The 20,076-nt window shown below is 43.0% G+C and overlaps 1 protein-coding gene across 7 annotated transcripts in view; it reads right to left on the bottom strand.

Annotated features, from left to right (window-relative positions):
- The window catches only part of ABCC8 (ATP binding cassette subfamily C member 8), a 141,912-nt gene that overhangs the window by 103,949 nt on the left and 17,887 nt on the right, over nucleotides 1-20,076 (bottom strand). For all 7 annotated transcript variants that reach the window (XM_050955789.1, XM_050955790.1, XM_050955793.1 and 4 more), the window contains one exon: nucleotides 18,965-19,153. In XM_050955789.1, coding sequence (XP_050811746.1) covers nucleotides 18,965-19,153 — 189 coding nt within the window. The remainder of the gene's footprint in view (nucleotides 1-18,964; nucleotides 19,154-20,076) is intronic.

The following is a 20,076-nucleotide window of genomic DNA, read 5'->3' as shown; positions in this document are numbered from 1 at the left end:
TGACTGGGAGAACAGCATGGTAAATTGCCTGCCAAATGCAAAGGCTGCATATCTCACAAGACATAGGGAAACGTAGGAGAGTGGTTCTGGAGGCCAAATTTAGGCTGCTAGGTAACAGATGGTAATGTTTTCTGAATCCACATGAAGGCCAAGGAAGACAGGGAGAACTGCAGGATCTTACTGTCTGGATAAGATGATGGCATAGGGAGAAAGGTTTTAGGTTTATTAGCAACTGGGGGACTGTGACGGGACACAGCGGCTCCGCACTCGTATAGCAGGGGTTAACCCTTGCTTCCTGGCAGAGGAAGCCCCGCCTCAGAAGTTCTGCTGGGCATGCTCCAACTGGAGCTCACATATAAAAGCCTGCAGATTAGCTCAGTCTGGGCTAACCGCCAGAGGGGAAGGATGCACGCTGCTAGCTCCTGCAGAGAGAGGGCCTGTGAGTCAGGATCCAGGAGTCAGCCCTGCCGAGGCACCACTGGAGATCCTGACGGAGGACGACCAAGGGGAGGAACAGACTGGAGGACCCCTTGCCGCAGAAGCAGTGCCATTCTCTGTAGGAAGTGACCTACAGAGAAGTAGAGATAAACAGCGTTAAGGCCGTATTACCGCTTGGCGTGTTGCGGGCGGATCCCCGCTGAGCGAGCGGCAAGTAGAGCTTGCTGCTACCAAGGCCCTGGGTCGGGACTTGGTGGAAAGGGCGGGCCTGAGTCCCCTTACCCCCCTCACCCTGAACTATGAAGGATTATATGGACTCTGGCCATTAGGCTGTGATACTCTGCTGCAAAGGGGGATTATATAGACTTAGGCCACGCTACTCCGCCGGCAAGGGGGGGATTATATGGACTCTGGCCGTTAGGCCGTGCTACCCCGCTGCAAAGGGGGACTGTATAGACTCTGGCCACTAGGCCATGCTAACCCACCTGTAAGGGGGGATTATATGGACTCCAGCCACTAGGTTGCACCACCCCACCCGTAAGAGGGGTTATATAGACTCCACCCGCCAGGTCGTGCTACTGCACCTACCAGGGAAGAGAAGAGCGTACGATCGAGGGACAGTAACAGATGGCCCGTAGAGAGGCCAACACTGAGACTAGAGAGAGGCAAGGCCCCGGCACCCTTCCGGCACCTGCCACAAAGGGGCGCTGCAGTGCCAGGCCCACTACAGGGACCTTTTAGTAAATGAGGATCCTATACACGAAGGATGGGCTCCACCTAAAATAAAATGGAATTAGACTGCTGGCATGTAAAATTAAAAAGGTTGGAGGAATTTTTTAAACCAGGGGTAAGGGAAAAGCCAACAGTTATGGAGTGGCACATGGTTCAGGTGGAGTCATCCCTTATGGATGAATTTATTAAAAGTGGAAACTATATTCTAGTAAAGAGGATAAGAAGAGAATTGGTAAAGTACAGGTAGGAGTTAGTGAGGAACAGTCAAAAGTACAAAAGTCTCATTTAAAGATAACACATGAAGGCAAGAACCTGAACATTGGCAAAATGTACAAGTGCTTATATATAAATCTCAGAAGTTTATATATTAAGATGAATATTAAGTGAACTACAGTGCCTGGTGTTAAATAAGGATACCAATAGGCATCACAGAAACTTGGTGAGATGAGAATAATCAATGGGACGTGGTAACACCAGGGTACAAAATATATAGGAATCACAGAGTATGTCATGTCAGTGGGGGAGTGCCACCATATGAGAGGGAAATAAGAGTCTAATTCATTTGAGATTTGTACTTCATTTAACAGTACTACAAAATCTCTTTGGATAGAAATTCCATGCTTGAATAATAAGAGTATAGCAGTAGGAATGTACTATCAACGGCCTGTCTAGAATGGTGACAGTGATTGCAAAATGCTCAGGGAGATTAGACAGGCTACAAAGGCAGAAAATGCAGTAATGGGGAATTTTAACTATCCTCCTGTTGACTGGGTATGTCATCTTCGGAAGAGATGCAGAGAGAAAATTTCTATACACATTCAATGACTGCTTCTTGAAGCAGCTTGTCCTGGAACCCAGAAGGGGAGAGGCAATTCTTCATTTAGTCCAGAGGTCGGCAACCTATGGCACGCATGCCAAAGATGGCACGAGAGCCGTTTTTTAATCGCATGAGGCTGCCTGCTGGGACTCTGCGTGCCATTAAAAGTCCTGCTGACATGGCAAGCCGCAGGGTCCGTGCTCCCGGGCTGGAGTGTCCAGCCGAGCGCAGAAAGCCGTGGGCCCCTCCTCCGCCTTCCCCCTCTTCGCCTGGAGCTCTGCTGCTGCGTGCGCAGCGCTCTGGGGGCCAGGGCTGCGCGCTCCCGCAGGGCAGCGTTTGGCTCTGTGAGGAGGGAAAGACGCTCCCCGCTCATCCGGAGCCTTGCTCTGAGGGGCGGGACAGGGCTGCGCGCACCCAGCGGCAACAGGGCTCCAGATGAGCGGGGAGCCTCATAGCAAGCGATCCGGGGCTGGGGGAGGGGTTGGGTAAGGGACGGGGGCAATCAAGGGACAGGGAGCAGGGTGGGTGGGATCCCGGTGTGGTGGTTAGGGGTGGGGGTCTCTGGAGGGGGCAGTCAGGGAGCAGGAGGGGGGTTGGATGGGGCATGGGTGTCCCGGGGTCTGTTTAGGGGATGGATAGGGGTCAGGGCAGTCAGGGGACAGGGAGCAAGGAGCATCCTGGGGAAGCAGTTAGGGTGGGGGGGGTCTCTGGAAGGAGTGGTCAGGGGACAAGGCGCTGGGGGGGTTGTATGAGTTGGGAGTTCTAGGGGGGCTGTCAGGAGGCAGGGGTGTGGAGAGAGGTTGGGGCAGGCAGGGAGCAGGAGGCAGTTGTATGGGTCCAGAGTTCCAGGGGTCCTGTCAGGGGGCACGGAGTGGTGAGATAGGCATGGGAGTCCAGGGCGTTCTGTCTGGATGCAGGGGTGTTGATAAGGGTTGGGGCGGTCAGGGGACAGGTAGGGGTAGGATCCTAGGGGGGCAGTCAGGGGACAAGGGGCAGGGAGGCTTAGATGGGGGTGGGGTCCCAGGAGGGAGTAGTCAGGACAAGGAGCAGGGGGGTTGGGAGTTCTGGGTGGGGGGCAGTCACCTAGCCCTCTGCCCTGAGTCCTGACTCCCCACACACACACGCTCAGTCCTCTGCCCTGAGCCCTGCACCCCCACACCCTCCCCAGGCTCCTGCCCTGAGGCCTGTACCACCCAGCCCTCTGACTCCTTCACACCCCCCGCATGACCCCAGCCCTGACTCTGTCACCCCCCCACATCCCCAGCCCCCCCACATCCCATGCACCTCGCACATCCGCATCCCCACCCTGAGCACCAAACGGGAGCTGCTGCACCCCCACTCACATTCCCACCTGCGCCCTTCACACCAAATGGGAGCTGCTCAGGTAAGTGCCCTCACACCCAAACCTCCTGCCCCAACCCTGAGCCCCCTCCCTTATTCTAGCTCCTGGCCAGACCCTTCAGCCCCAGCCCTGTGCTCGGTCCACTCCCACTCTCAGCTCAGTGCAGAGAGAGGAAGAGAATGGGCCAGAACCAGGGAGAAGGTAGGTACCCACTGTATGCAGGCAGGGCTGGGACCCCAGACTGGCAGTGGGCTGAGCGAGTCCGGCAGCCAGGGTCCCGGCTGGCAGGAGCCGGCGGATGGAACCCCTGAGTGGCAGTGGGCTGAGCCGCTCAGCCCACTGCCAGTCTGGGGTCCCGGCTGCTGGCCCCGCACCGTCTACTGCCGGTCTGGGATTCTGGCTGCCGGATCCTTGCCAGCTTGGGTCCTGGCTGCAGGCCCCACTTAGCCCACTGCCGACCTCGGTGAACAGAACCCCAGACCAGCAGCGGGCTGAGCAGGCCAGTGGCGTAAGATCAACATTTTAATTTAATTTTAAATGAAGCTTCTTAAACATTTTGAAAACCTTGTTTATTTTACAATACAACACTAGTTTAGTTATATAATATATAGACTTGTAGAGAGAGACCTTCTAAAAATGTTAAAATGTATTACCGGCACGTGAAACCTTAAATTAGAATGAATAAATGAAGACTCGGCACACCACTTCTGAAAGGCTGCCGACCCCTGATTTAGTCCTAAGTGAGCACAAGATCTGGTTCAAGAGGTGAATGTAGCTGAACCACTTGGTTATAGCAACCATAACATAATTAAATTTAACATCCTTGCAGAGGAAAAAAATTTCAAAGAAACCCATCACAGTAGCATTTAACTTCAAACAAGGGAGCTACACAAAAATGAAGAACCTAGTTAAACATAAATTAAAAGAAAAAGTCACAATGGTGAAATGCCTGCAGTTTTCATGGAGACCATTTAAAAACACTATAATAGTGGCTCAAACTAAGTGTATACTCCAAATAAAAATAATAAAGGTAAGAGGACAAAAAAAATTCTGCTGTGGCAAAACTGCAGAGTAAAAGAGGTGGTAAGAAGCAAAAAGGCATCCTTTTAAAATTGTAAATTAAATCCTAGTGAGGAAAATAGAAAGGGGCATACACTCTGACAAGTCAAGTATAACAAGGCAAGCCAAGCAAGAATTGGAAGAGCAACTAACTAATGACAGAAACACTAACAGCATTTTTTTTAAAAAAGTACACAAGAAGAAGGAAGCCTGCCAAACAGTCAGTGGGGCCACACGATGATCAAGGTGCTAAGGGAGCACTCAAGGAAAGCCATTGCTGTGAAATAAAAATGAATCCTTTGCATCCGTCTTCACTGCAGTGGACATGAGGGTGATTCCCACACCCAAGCCATCCTTTTTAGGTGACAAATCTGAGGAAACTCACCAATCTATTCACATTTATTGAGGAAGTCAACAAGTACGTCGACAAGCGCAATCCGGTGGATATACTGTACTGGGACTTTCAGAAAGCCTTTGACAAAGTCCCTCACCAAAGGCTCTTAAGTAAACTAAGAAGTCAGGGAATAAGAGGGAAGTTCCTCTTACGGATCAGTAACTGGTTAAAATATAGGAAATAAAGGGTAAGAATGGTCAGTTTTCACAATGGAGAGAGCTAAATAATAGTGGAGTCCCTGAAGGATCTGTATTGGGACTGTGCTGTTCAACATATCCATAAATGATCTGGAAAAAGGGGTAAACAGTGAGGTGGCAAAATTTGCAGAGGACACAAAATTACTCAAGATAGTTAAATCCAAATCTGACTTCAAAGAGTAACAAAGAACGACAAAATGGCAGATAAAATTCAATGTTAAAAGTGCAAAATTATGCATGTTGGAAAAAACAATCCCAACTACACATACACAATGGATGGGATCTGAATTAGCTGTTACCACTCAAGAAAGATCTTGGAGTCATCATGGATAGTTCTCTGAAAACATCTGTAGCAGTCAAAAAGGCTAATAGAATGTTAAGAGCCATTAGAAAATGGATACATATTAAAACAAACTATAATTCCACTATATAAATCCATGGTATGCTCATACTTTGAATACTGCAGTTCTGGTCCCATGTTAAAGAAGATATTAGAACTGGAAAGGTTGCCTTTCTCTGCACCAAAAATAAATAGGGCTATGGAACAGCTTCCATACGAGGAAAGATTACAAAAAGTGGGACTGTTCAATTTAGAAAAAAGCTGACTAAGTGGGAATATGATAGAAGGCTATAAAATCATGAATGGTGTGGAGAAAGTGAATAAGGAAATGTTATTTACCGCTTTACATGACACGAGAACTAGGGGTCACCAGATGAAATGAACAGTCAGCAGGTTTAAAACAAGCATAATAAGCCTCCCCAGGAAAGGGGGTGAAGGAGCTTGGGGGGATATTTTGGGGAAATAGGAACTCCAAGTGGTCCTTTTCCTGAATCTTTGTCTAAATCACTTGGTGGTGGGACCAATACCATCCAAGGACAAGGAAAGGATTTGTGCCTTGGGGAAGTTTTCAACCTAAACTGCTAGAAATAAGCTTAGGGGGTCTTTCATGCAAGTCCCCACATCTCTACCCCAGAGTTCAGAGTGGGGAGGGAACCCTGACATGGAATTATAACATTCAAAAACCAGTCAGAGAACACTTTAACCTCTCTGGACACTCAATTACAGACCTAAAAGTCACAATTCTTCAACAACAAAAATTCAAAAACAAACTCCAACAAGAAACTGCAGAACTGGAATTAATTTGCAAACTGGACACCATTAAATTAGGCTTGACTAAACACTGGGAGTGGATGGGTCATTACACAAACTACAAGCTTTTTCCCTATGCTAATTTTTCCCCCTACTGTTACTCACACCTTCTTGTCAACTGTTTGAAATGGGCCATCCTGATTATCACTACAAAAGTTTTTTTTTTTCTCCTGCTGGTAATATCCCACCTTAATTGTGAGAGTTGATAAGGCAATCTCATTTTTTCATGTTCTCTGTATATATCTTCCTACTGTATTTTCCACTGCATGCATCTGATGAAGTGGGTTTTAGCTTGTGCCCAAATAGCTTGTGCCCAAATAATTTTGTTAGTCTCCAAGGTGCCCACAAGTACGCCTTGTTCTTTAAGCATAACAAAATACTTCACACAACACAGAATCAACCCCTGCAGCTCATTGCCATGGGATGTTGTGAAAGCCAAAAGGATTAGTGGGCTCAAAAAAGAATCAGATAAATCCATCAATGGCTGTTAGTCAAAACAGCAACCCCATGCTCCGGTGTTCCTAACCTCCAACTGCCAGAAGCTGGGACTGGATGATAGGAAATGGATCACTCAAAATTGTCCTGTTCTGGTCATTCCTTCTGAAGCATCAACAACTAGCCTTTGTTAGAGATAGAATACTGGGCTAGATGGACCATTGTTCTGACACAGTATGGTTGTTCTTGCATTCTTTAATGGGCAACATGACCCCCTTTCTGCAAGGTACTGAAACACATGATTAATTTAACTGACTTCAGTGGGATTATTCACCATCTTAAAATTAGACACATGCTCAGTTATCTTGCAGACTATGGGGCAATATCCAAAAATTCTGTGTGAGAGTTTCTAGTGCCCAGGATAATCAGTAGCATGTCTTCCGAAATCCTGTCTTCTTCATGCAGTGACAGTGCAAACTTCCTCATGTGGTTCCCTGCCAGCAGTCCTCAGCTTTCACCGAGCAGGACTCCTTCCCATAGTAAGAAGATAGTTCTGCCTCTATCCACAGTTCTTGGCATCTCTGCTGAGACTGTCAATGAAGTGACTAATCAGTACCAAATGTGGACTGTGTTTTTGTACTGTGCACACCCGTTCACTGGGAATTGGACTGAGGCCAAACAACTCATTAAACATTGGCCAAACTGAACAGCTATCAGATGGCAAGGACTTTCACTCAGCACTGACCTAGGTTGGATTTGAATGCGTGAAGGTCACTTTATCCTCCAATCTTCTAGTGACATATCTTATAAAGGGAGTTCGCTGACTACAGAGTATTGAGATTCACACCGAGGCTGAGCTCAGCTTTCCACAAGTAACAAAAAACTCTGCCCTGAAGACCCTGACTCATTCAAGGATTCCTTACTCACACAAGTAGTTCCATTGAAGTCACAGACTACTTATGTAATATGTCAGTGGACTATTCACAAGAGCATCAAATATTACATGAGTGAGTCCCAAGCTCCCAAAATAGAAGCATACACCATTTGTTTGTTTATTTTCTACCATCAAGACTAAATTGATGGATGCTGTTTTCCACAATGAAAACCAATGACAGAAGAATAATTTCTGTTGCCATAGTAAAAGAAACATTAGGCCTTTTACCATCATTCACGAGACATAAGTATTACTAACCATGGACTTTTAATCTAGCAGAAATGTTTTATTTCAGGCGATTGCTATAGAGTCAAATCTCTGTGACAAAATTAAGGTTACATTTAGGTACACATAAAATCATTGCTATCAAGTACTTGCATCCAAATTTTCCAACCGCTCATCTTCTAATTTTAGGCACCTACTTTTTTGGATGCTCCAAAGCTGAGTTACCCAAAGTTACAGGCCACTTTGGAAAATATTTGCCTTAGTTTAGGAAGGGCAACATCCAATATTAGAGCCAATTCATTCAATTATCCAAATGCTAATATATACTATGTGTATCAGCCAGAAAATCATTGATTTCAGTGAGAAAGCCAAGCCAATTTACAATCTTTTGTTAGTATTGGAAATGGCAGTTTCTATAAAACTGAGAATTGAACTAATGAATAATGATGATCTAATGGAATTCACGTCAGGTATGTTCCAAACATTTACTACTTTGTTTAATACAGTTTATCACGATTTTTAGAAACAATTTGCAGGCAACTAAGTATAAGGTCCCGATTCATCAAGGTACTTTAGCACAGACTCAACTTTAAGCATATAATTACTCATTGAAATCAATGGAACCACTCACATGCCTAAAGTTAGTCATGTGTTTCAGTACCAGAACGTGAATGCTTGATCTTTCTAGTTCATTTGATACTTGATGGTATCACTTGGGAGTAGTGGCGAACAGACAATGCCAAACTTACTGGTACTAATTCTGCATTTGAATCCATATCAAGAATAAACCCATTGAAAACATGTTCAACCAGACGCAGTCTCCAAGGCATATCAACAGAATGCAGAAAATCTTTGGTGATACTTGTTTTGCTAAACACATACCAAGTAGAAAATTTATTCAAACAATCATGCTACATGCCCATCCATTATAGTTATGAAATTATGGCAAATGGGATATTATATGATATTTTTAATTATCCATAGTTTTATAGATTTCACATTATTCTGAGGTAGTGTCAATATACATGAGCACTGTACATACATATAGTAAAATGAAGTCCCTGTCCCAGATTGCTTATGATTTTATGATTTTGGCATTTCAGGTAACAGCGAACTCCACTCTAACTCTTTGGAGATGGAGCTGCAGCTGCAAACTCAAACTCCTGTGAAAATCAAACAGAAGGGAAATTAACACCCAAAGTCCCACAGTTTAGCATGGAAAGCATTAGCCCACAAAATGAAGGTACAGAGTGTTACTGTAGGTTACTCGTGCCTCGTAGGAGGAATACTAATTGGGGGAAACGTGGATAAATCCCTCATTCACATGTTGAAGAGGGCGCTTAAGCCCAAATCTCCTCAGACTTGCTCATTTTCCATCCCAATATAGACCCTTTTTAACCTTGTGTTCTTTAAAATAAAGGACTGGGCATATAGGTGGCTGGTGAATGGCTTCCACTTACTACGGATGACCATGTCTGTTGTTTAACTTCATATCGGTGCATGTGTAGCCTCTGCTCACACTTAAATGGGAGTGCAAAAGCCTTGTGTTTCTTCCTGCACACTATGCAAGGATTTGCAAATTCAAGGCTGATAGCTATGTGGGATTCACCAGTCTTAGGAAGGCACCTCAGAACCCTTTGTGTTCAAGTCCTGTCACCTCAACAAGTCAGTGTGATACACACTGTGGCTGCCCAGAGCACAAAACATGTAAGCAATACAAGAATCCAAAGTTCCTGCTTTACCAGATGTTGCATGAAGGCTCACAGATAAGAAAAGAGCCTTTTTGGATGATGGTGAAAGGGTGGTAGCAACCGTAGATGATACTGCTATTGTACAATAAGGATAAAACAGGAAAAATGTCATTTGTTTTAGCAAATGTAGACAGGTTACTAGGAAAATTACAGGAGAAAACACATCCTCTGAAGTGTTTGACATGGAGCCCGATATTGAACTGAACTGACTACTAGTGTTCTTATTAAGGGCCATACCCTATTCTCACTGCCAGCTTTGTCCATGGCAATTCTGCAATGCACAAAGGGCAAAAATTTACCCAAGCACAAGATCTATGCATCAGTTCAGTCTTCATTTTGAGGTCTTATGTGAGACTTAAGTGAAGCATAAGCCTCATGCTGATCTGCACAGGGACGAATTTTGCCTCAAGTGAGATGAGAACATCCCCAAATTACTATTTGAGATAATGTGGCTTTGCTGGAGAGGTTTTCTAATCCTGTCTTATTCTGAGAGTGAAGAAGTAATCTGAGTATTATGCACTGTTCCATTTTTTATATTACTTCGTTTTAGGACACTCCCCTCCCCCTCCCCCCCAGTGGGAAGAATGAAACACAGAGAGTCTGGTCCTGCAAGTACATCATGCTTAGAACTCCAACTGACTTCAGCAGGAGTGCCAGCTCAAATCTCAAAAGTTTAGGGGGTTAGAATATTGGTCTTTTTGTTCATAAATGCTGACAGAATCTGTGAATCTGGGTTGAGGCTTCAACTACATTGATGAGGGTGAGTGAGTTCAAAGTAGCACTGACAAGAGCCAACTCACAGTGAGAACATGTTCTTTGCTTCCTTTTCTCATGGGTTCACATCAGGTCACTTTCAAACAACCCCAATCCAGAACGTGATCCTCAGTCAAAACTGCTGAACTGCCAGTTCTACATTCTGGATGTAAAAACCACAAAATGGTCCCAGACTCAGTTAAAAGCTTCATGAACGTTAGTCAATCTTCTGATGAAACCTGGGCAGAGTATTGCATTTGTAATGAAACCTGAAATGAAGTATGTTGCGTGTGGCCTTGAGAACATTAAACTCTATTCTACTTTTAAACTTTCCTCTCCTCCAGTCCATCCTAAATTAACACCCAGTGTAAATGATAAAGGAAGAATGAAGATACCACCACCAGAATAATTGGCACTAGTCCCAATATATGGTCAGCAGATTGTGCTAAAGTGACCACTTGGGTTCTTATGTTGACAATCTAGCCCTATATGCCACTTCAACAGATTTTATTACTGAACAAAACTCCCCCCAGCAAAATATTATCATTTAAAGAAAATGCTGGTGTAAATTTTCTTAGAGAATGCACCATGCCTCAACAAAAAGATTCAGGTGAAAAATGGACACCGAAGTACTGTACAACTGCAATACAGTATTAGATTGTTTTGCAGAGTAAGCAAATTTTCTTCTAGGAAAAAACCCAAAACCTTATATCATTTATAGCAGTGAATTATCCCTGCCGGCAAGTCTCATTTGTTTGCACCAGTGAGAACCATTCCATCCAATTATCCTTTCCCAGGAGGCTGAGTTACAGCTATTATCTTAGTAATCCTTCACTGAGATCTCTTTTTATCTCAGATAAAGCTAAGGTCCTTTCAAGAAAGCAGAGTAACACCAGTTTACAGATCTGTAACTTTAAGGCATAACCCTTGACAAAGATCCTAATATGGTGACAAAAATAGACTACATATCAGTACAATGGTCAGATATAAAGCTTGCAGCTTGTGCTTCAGTACATCAAAGGGTGCAATTTCTCCCTGGAGGGCTGCACTATTAGTGGTATCCTACATATACATTTTGGTACTATTCGTTCTGCCACTCAAGAAACAGAACAGTTTTGCAAACAGAGAAATTTTGGTGCAGTGCTGATTTGTATTAAGCACTGTTTTGACACTTATCTACATTTCCATTGAAAATAAATCTTTTAAAGTAGTTAAATTCTAAGATTGACCTTTCATTTACATTAAGAATTTCAGAATCCTCTAATTAAAGAACTGGAGCAAAATTGCTTCAGTCTTCCAAATGTAAAAGAAAGTTCAGTCTTAGATTCTGTTTTAAAAGATTGCTCTTTTATTGGAGTTTTTAAATTAGAGGTTATGAAATATTAAGCATCATTTCCATTGTAGTTAAGCAAGGACAATTTGTATGAAATTACTAACTATATATATTTTAAAAAAACTGTATGTAAAATAAACTGTTGAAAAAAATGATAGAAGTTTTCTGATTTTTTTCCTCCCCATCCATACCAATTTGAGAGAATAAGTGAAAATCTAATTAAAAGTTTTTGTATGTTAACGATAGATGGTCCTTTGCAGCAAGATAATGTCACCACTTAAGTGGGAAGGTGATGGAACTAATCTGATGTCTTCCTTTTAAAAATCCCCACAGGTATTTTATGGAATTGAACGTTTATCAACAAGATTTATGTTACTGATCTCTCAGATCTCTCTTAAAGCTCTGCATTCACAACACTACAATGACTTTATTATTTTGCCTTACTCAGACTTTCCATTACATATTGTTGACCCAGTGTGACATTTTTTGTTAAAAGTTGTTAGGGATACTATATCGTGGGACAATCTTTCAGATTGTGCTGATCTCTTACCACAAATATGCATGTGCTTCATATAATAGTATTCCCTGTTAGGTAGATGGGCAACACACTTTCAGATGGAAAAACTAGAAGGAAACGATTGTGTTCTCTGAAACCTAAACAAGGCACCTGGAATTAACAAATGATGCTGAAATCTAGCCTCAGAAAAACCTCTAGATATTGGAGGCTCTACAAACTTCTCCCACAGTCACATCTGTGCAATGTGATCCATGTTTGAATATGGGTGGAATTTGGTAGAACTTTGGCAGCCTTCCTGCCATGCAGAAGGCCACTAATATCGTCTTCTTAGGCATTCTCGGCCAAATTCTCTGCTAATGTAACTCCATGGACCTCTGCTGCTGGAATTACACCAGCAGAGAATCTGGGTCTTTGTTTTCCAGAGGGGCATTACATAACCCTTTAAATGCAGCTATTGAAATACAGCTACTTAAAACCACTGATACCCTTCATACCATCCTTGGAATACTTACCACAATGTTAAAAAAAAAAGTACCCCAGCCTAAACATAGGAGTTATTAATGGATTTTAATGGAGATATGAATGGATTCTATCCAGTAATATGCTGAGTGCTAAAGCCCTGATCCAGCAAAGCACTTAAGCAAGTGAAGTCCCATTGACTTAAATTTAAGCATGTGCATAAGTGCTTTGCTGGACTGGGACCAGAGTGCTCAGCACTTTGCCATATCAAGCCCCATAATTTTTAGGGTTCCCTCCCTCCCATGTTTTTGTGGTTTTGCTGTATAAATCTGCCCTTGTTACTTCATCTATGATTTCTAATGTTAATTCAAGATGGAAGATACACATCCCATCGACAAACCAACTGGCTATTACATCATGAGGATCTTTTCTTCAGTACAAGATGATTGAGGTACATACAAGCTAAATATCACGAACATTCCAGGAGGTGAACAATGAATACTGATGCTATAGAGTTATAAACAAACATTGAAAGCTTGATAGAACTTATAAAATTATAGATCTGTTGCTGTGGTACTGCCAACGATACTTATTACAATGCCCATGATATCCATATCATCTAAGAGCCCAGACATTCAGTCTCTATGACTGTGGGCTTGAAAGATGCAGCAAATACCATATATTATCCCCATAGCTATTTACCTTAAAGCTGCCTTTAGTATCTTCTGATTGTTTTTGTAGTTTGCTTAAAGCAAAAATGATACAGGCAGAACTGTGGATAAGATAAGAATATTAACTGTCCATGTCAGAGTCTGAGGTTTTTTAACTGGTACTGTGTATACAATTTCATAAAGGAAAATGTTGCTTTAAAGTGATGATTAGCGTTGGTTCCCTGTGACATCTCCCCAGTGCAAACCCTTTAGAGCAAAGAAATGCTAAGTTATTGGGCATCTTGTAGCTGCACCTAATGCCCACACAGCATGTTTCCACTGATAGTGACAGACACTGTATTACTACAGAGAACTTCCTTCTGCCTCCATCAGATACAGAAAACTGCAACACACAAGCATCACTCACAGGATAATGCAAACCTTAATTACAGTTTCTTATTTCTCTCGCAACACACACAGCATGGCATACCTAATCTGTGAACATATCAACCCCCATTAGTTACTAGTGTCTTAGGGTTTGTAATTAAAGTTTTGTATTACACTTTGGGTCAGATTCTGACCTGCTGCTTCAGCAAATAGAGAATCAGACCTACTGACTTCTATGGAGTTAATCTCGATTTGAAACTGAGATTGAATCTGGCTCTTCATAGACAAACTTCTCCTTCCCCCCGCAAATTATCTGTATCTTCATAAGAAAGATGTGGAGAAATTGGAGAGGGTCCAGAGAAGAGCAACAAGAATGATTAAATGTCTTGAGAACATGACCTATGAAGGAAGGCTGAAAGAATTGGGTTTGTTTAGTTTGGAAAAGAGAAGACTGAGAGGGGACATGATAGCAGTTTTCAGGTGTCTAAAAGGGTGTCATAAGGAGGAGGGAGAAAACTTGTTCACCTTAGCCTCTAAGGATAGAACAAGAAGCAATGGGCTTAAACTGCAGCAAGGGAGGTTTAGGTTGGACATTAGGAAAAAGTTCCTAACTGTCAGGGTAGTTAAACACCGGAATGAACTGCCCAGGGAGGCTATGGAAACTCCATCTCTGAAGATATTTAAGAGTAGGTTAGATAAATGTCTATTAGGGATGGTCTAGACAGTATTTGGTCCTGCCATGAGGGCAGGGGACTGGACTCGATTACCTCTCGAGGTCCCTTCCAGTCCTAGAATCTATGAATCTATGAAGATTGTCTTTTAAAAGGTTTCTCCATCTTTGTTTTTCCACTGCTAAAACATTTTCTACATTCCCAGGAGCAAACTTTTAATAAGGGCATTTACCCTTAGATTCAGCACAACTAAAGACGTTTCCTATTCAGTGACACTGCTAGCTTATTGGGGACCCTAAAGAGGAATATTGGGCGGGCCTTCCCCCAGTACTAAAATAGACAAGTTCTTATAGTAAAAAGCAAATGGGGGCTCCTTTGAGCTGCATGGGGCCCCAAGCAATTGCTTAGTCTGCTTATACCTAGTGCCAGCTCTGTTCCTGTTGCAAGGAAAATCACACGGAAAAGCTTTTTCATAACAGACCTAGGCACATGCAGGTTTCTCTAAGTATATTATTTTATTTACATATAGCTTGAATTGAAAACTTGGCACTTATTAGCAAGACATTCCTTGTTATTTTGCAAGCAATTTTCACAGTTGAAGTCCAATTCCCGTTTTGGCAGGGAAGCTATGTGAAAGCCAGGCCCAGTGAAAAGAAAACGCTTCTCTGGTCATTATTGTACCAAAGGCAAGATCCTATCATCCAGTCTTTCATGGTCCATAGTGGGACACTGGACCATCGGGCTCCTTGCCAATGGCTGCCTGGAGTGAGAATGAATGGGCATACTCAACTTGGGGCTTTAGCCTACCGACCGAAAAAGGTTTAAGGATTTCATTAATAAATAAAAGAAGCTCTAAGTTTGGAACAGAAGCTTGTTTATCTCACTTTTATTAATAGTAGACAAAAAGTGAACTATGGACAAGATGGGGGACAGCCTATACCTGAGCTGTTGATTACACTGGAAAATGAATTCCTTCATATTTTGCTTTTGTTACCCCCTGAGTTTCTCTCTCACCTAAGAATCTGACAAGGAAAAACAGCCACTAGAGGCTCTTTGACCCCCTACTCATGATGAGATTGCAGTCAGATGCTGCAAAAGGACAGCCAAAGAACCATAGGCTCCATGATGTCTGATTAGCCCTCTCCCTTTGAGAAAAGAGAACATGGAATTCACGCAGGATTTGGATTGGGGGGGAGTAAGGAGGAGTAAAGAGATGAGCCAAACAGCAGGCTCTGGAAGGTAGCTCAAGAAAAGTGGTAGATGTCTGGATCTAACCTAGGTTTCTCTAGAGAGAGGGGAGCAGATGCCCTTGTGCATAGAGTGAGAAAGAGGATCAGTAACCTTAATGAGAAAAAAAAAACAACTAGTTTGGCTACAGAAAGAGTGACAGAAGCACAGACCAGTGAGAAGGAACCCTGCTTACCGAGCCATTTCCCAGCAAGTGTAGAAAGGAGTCAGAGCCTGAGACCCTTAGAGCCTGGCTACCAAGAACCAGCTGTTACCCTGGGAAAAGATAGGGACTTCAAAGCATCTGAGACCTTCAGAGGACTATACCCTTCCTGGGCTGAAGAGAACAGTTATCAGGGGACTGTCCCTACTACAATAACAAAAGTTCTTTAAAAAAAAATTCTAGTCCCCCACCACCAAAAAAAAATAGAAGAAAAAAAAAAAGCTGTCTATGCTCTTGGCTGTTGGCGTTGAAAACTCCATATGCTTTTGCAAAGCACGTTTGTTTAACTCTGTTTATGACATTTTTGAAGAAAACGTCTCAAGAATTGCCCCATATTTCACTACTACCACACTCGAAGTCTACAGGCTAGATCTTGATCTATGGCCAGGTGGCACAAAGAGGTTTAAAACTGCCTTAAATGGGCATACCTACCCATGGCTGGAATAAAGCTAGCATAGCCAGTTGTATGCCACTCCCTCAAACTTTGCACTTCCCTTTCCACTGGGCAGTGAAGGGGGCATGACCAGAGACCATTGCATTATGGCTACCCCTAACCTGCATAATTTAGAACAGCCCAGATGCTGCCCCTCAATTGCACACAATGACCATGGCAAGCTATCCAGCACAGCTGGATGGGGTTCCATCCCGAGTTTATCAGGGCCAGTCTTGAGATTTCTACAGAGGGGGGGATCATTAGCTGAAGCTTGTTAGGGGAAGTTAAACAGAACAGAATCAGTAAAGCCTTCATTTCAGGCAAATCAGCAAGAGTCACAGCTCATGAGTAAGGCTGCGATTTTGTCACGGAGGTCACAGAATCCATGACTTCCAAAGACCTCTGTGATTTCAGGTAGCATTGGCTGGGAGTGCTGGGTCCCCTGCCGCCTAGGAGGCAGGGACCCCTGCAGCTCTCCAGCAGCCACAGGCAGCAGGGGGGACCCCTGGAGCTTGGAACCTCCAGGGTGGTGGGGTCCCTGGAGCTCCCAGCCTGCCTGCAGCTGCCCAGGCTCCCCATTTTGTCAACAAAATCTTAGCCATACACATGGATTCTCCATAGCATTTTGCAGCAATATCAGCACTCTTTCCCTATAGTCTGTTATTTTCAGTTGCATTGGCTACTCTGTTACTGTTTTCCACTGAATTTGTTGTTTATTGTCTCCAAATATTAGGATAAGCACCAGAAAATAAAAGGACTGTTGTTGGATAAGTGAATGATTGTTTCTAAGCTTAAAAGCGATGTTAAAAGTCTCCCCCCTCCAACACATGCAATACATTTTGTGATAGACCCAGGCCAGTTGTGAACAGCAGAGCAGTAGAAGGGAGATATACTGGCCACTAGAGAAGCAGTTTTCTGTTCCAAGTGACCAGAGCAGGGGCTGCTCCAGGCTAATGAGAACACCTGACTCCAATTAACCTGCTAAGAGTCAGGTGAGGCAGTTAAGCACCTGACTATAATTAAAGCCCCTCTGATGCTATAAAAGGGCTCACTCCAGTCAGGCCAGGGGGAGCCAGAGGAGAGGAAGTATGTGTGCGCATGCATGTGGGGAACTGGGAGCAAGAGGCATGCAAGAAGCTGAGAGTGAGCAGGCATACTGCTGGAGGACTGAGAAGTACAAGCATTACCAGACATCAGGAGGAAGGTCTGGTGGTGAGGACAAAGAAGGTGTTGGGAGGAGGCCATGGGGAAGTAGTCCAGGGAGTTGTAGCTGTCATGCAACTGTACCAGGAGGCATTCTAGAAAGCTACAGTCCACAGGGCCCTGGGCTGGAACCCAGAGTACAGGGTGGGCTCAAGTTCCCCCCCAAACCTCCCAACTCCTGATCAAACACAGGAGGAATTTACTTGGACTGTGGCTTCTACCAGAGGGGAAGGTCTCTGGGCTGTTTCCTGACCCATAGGGTGAATCTGTGAGGCGAGCAAATCTGCCAATAAGCGCAGGACCCACCAAGGTAAAGGAGGAACTTTGTCACAACTTTAATATTTAGTGTAGGGCCTGATCCAAAGTACTTTGGAGTCAATGGGATTTAGATCAGGCCCTTACAGGAAACAGTGTTATATGAAAAAAGAGAAAAGAAAATCCATGCATAGCACAAATAATGATTCTTTCCTAAAAATGGTACCAACCTGACTTGGCAGTATAGTGTGAAAATGCTCACTGTGCTTTTGTTCCTGAGAATAATCAAGAATGAAGTCTTTTTTTTTTCTTGTATAGTATTCCCTTGGATAACATCCTCTAAGTCTCTTATAGTTGACCTTTCAAAGATGAGCTCCCTCAAGACTCTGATGGAAACTCTTTGTCATAGCTCAATCACTTTGTCCTTTACTTTTATGATAAAAGCCTGCTGCTGCTTCAGTCCTCTAAGACAGCCGACATTGTCAGAAATTAAAAGATGGACCCTATCCTTAAAATAAACTTCTCTCTTTTCAGAGTATAAGGTCTTCAGGCAGGCACCGAGGCTCCAGTTCAAGAAAGCACTTAATCACATACTTAATTTCAAGCATATATTTAAGTCCTTCAAGAGGACTTCTGTATGTGTTTAAGCACTGTCTTGAATAAAGATGTTTTCCTGAATTAGGGTAGGGTGACCAGTCAGCAAATGTGAAAAATTAGGACAGGGGGTGGGGTAATAGGAGCCTATATAAGAAAAAGACCCAAAAATCAGGACTGTCCCTATAAAATCGGGACATCTGGTCACCCTAAATTAGGGCCCTAGACTTCTTATGTGTGTGGACAGCACCTAGTACATTCTTGGCACCACAAGTGTACAAATAATGATCATAAATAACAAACAATTCCAAATGAGTAATCAAAACACACTTCAGGAGTAGCATTTGTGTCAGAGGCCAATCACTATATGTTCATTTAGGGCAGGGGTTGGCAACCTTTCAGAAGTGGTGTGCCAAGTCTTTATTTATTCACTCTAACTTAAGGTTTTGCATGTCAGTAACACATTTTAACGTTTTCAGAACGTCTTTCTGTAAGTCTATAATATATAACTAAACTATTGTTAAATGTAAAGTAAATAAAGGTTTTTAAAATGTTTAAGCTTCATTTAAAATTAAAATGGAGAGCCCCCTGGACCGATGGCCAGGACCCCGGCAGTGTGAGTGCCACTGAAAATCAGCTCGCATGCTGCCTTTGGCACATGTGCCATAGGTCGCCTACCCCTGACTTACGGCATGATCCAAAACCCACTGAAGTCAATGGAAATCCTACTAAAATTAATTGAAGTTTTTGGATCAGGCTCTTCGTTAAGATATTCTAGGTAGTACCTGTGGACGGATGGTGTTGTTTCCTTTTCCAACATGGTGAACAATCCCAGAGATACAGAGCGGACCAGCAAACCCAAGCAAGTCAGCCAGAATACGGAAAGTGCTGCTGAGAACAAGTGGTCTCCCAAATGCCCAGCAGAGAGCGCACCAAATTGATTTGGATCCTTGTGGATATGGAGACCTTTTGTTCTGCCCATTAAAAAAAAAAAGGGGGGGAGTATATAAACATTGCAACATATAAATACAATTGATATTTTAAATTTTAAAAATGAGCCTCAGAGTAGATATTCATAATATTGATTTGGTAAGAGCTGGGCTAGAGCTGCGCAGGAACTAGAATTTGTTTCATGGGAAAATCCACAAATTTAACGTTTTATTTTTGTTCTGAATCAGAATGAAGTATAAAAAATTTCCCATGAAATGAAGTTTGACCAGAAATGATTTTTTAAATCAAATCATTTTATTTCAATTTAGACTTTTAAATTTATAGTATAAATTGCTAAACAAATGATAAAATTGGAACATTCCATTTTGAAAAAAAGTTTGTTTTGGAGAAAAAATAATAATGAAGCCTTCTGAGAAGGCTGAAATAGAAGTCTTCATTATTATTTTTTTCCCAAAACAATTTTGTTGGAGGCGATATACTTTTGCGCAAAGTTTCAATTTTGTCAGAACAAACTTATTTGATGGCAAAACATTTCACTGGAAATTTTTCAAGCAGCTGTACTCTTGGCCTTGTACCAAAGAGAAGGGGAAATTTTCTTCTGATTAAACAGGAAGACTAAGAATGGGTAAGCAACAAGACCCACTTATGCTGATTTGGCTTATGAGTTGAACAGTAACACAATGGTTCTGCAATGTAGTGTTACATTAAAAGCCATTTTGTGCTAAAAATACAGGGGGAATTTGTGCAAATTTTACATAGTCTATCGTGAGATTGGCACAAGTTGCATTGCTCTATAGGGAGCAATGAGAGATGTTCTGTCTTACAGAGTTATAATTCATCTCAGTTTGCCCACTGCTACATGATGTGAATTAGCTTGATAGTGGCAGAGCTGGCGTATTCCTCCTCTCTGCTCCTTACTGAATGCCAAAGGAGTAGGGAGGAAGCA

The sequence above is a fragment of the Gopherus flavomarginatus genome, chromosome 5 (genome assembly GCF_025201925.1).
Source record: "Gopherus flavomarginatus isolate rGopFla2 chromosome 5, rGopFla2.mat.asm, whole genome shotgun sequence".
Lineage (NCBI taxonomy): Eukaryota > Metazoa > Chordata > Testudines > Testudinidae > Gopherus > Gopherus flavomarginatus.
This window is presented reverse-complemented; position numbering and strand designations above follow the sequence as displayed.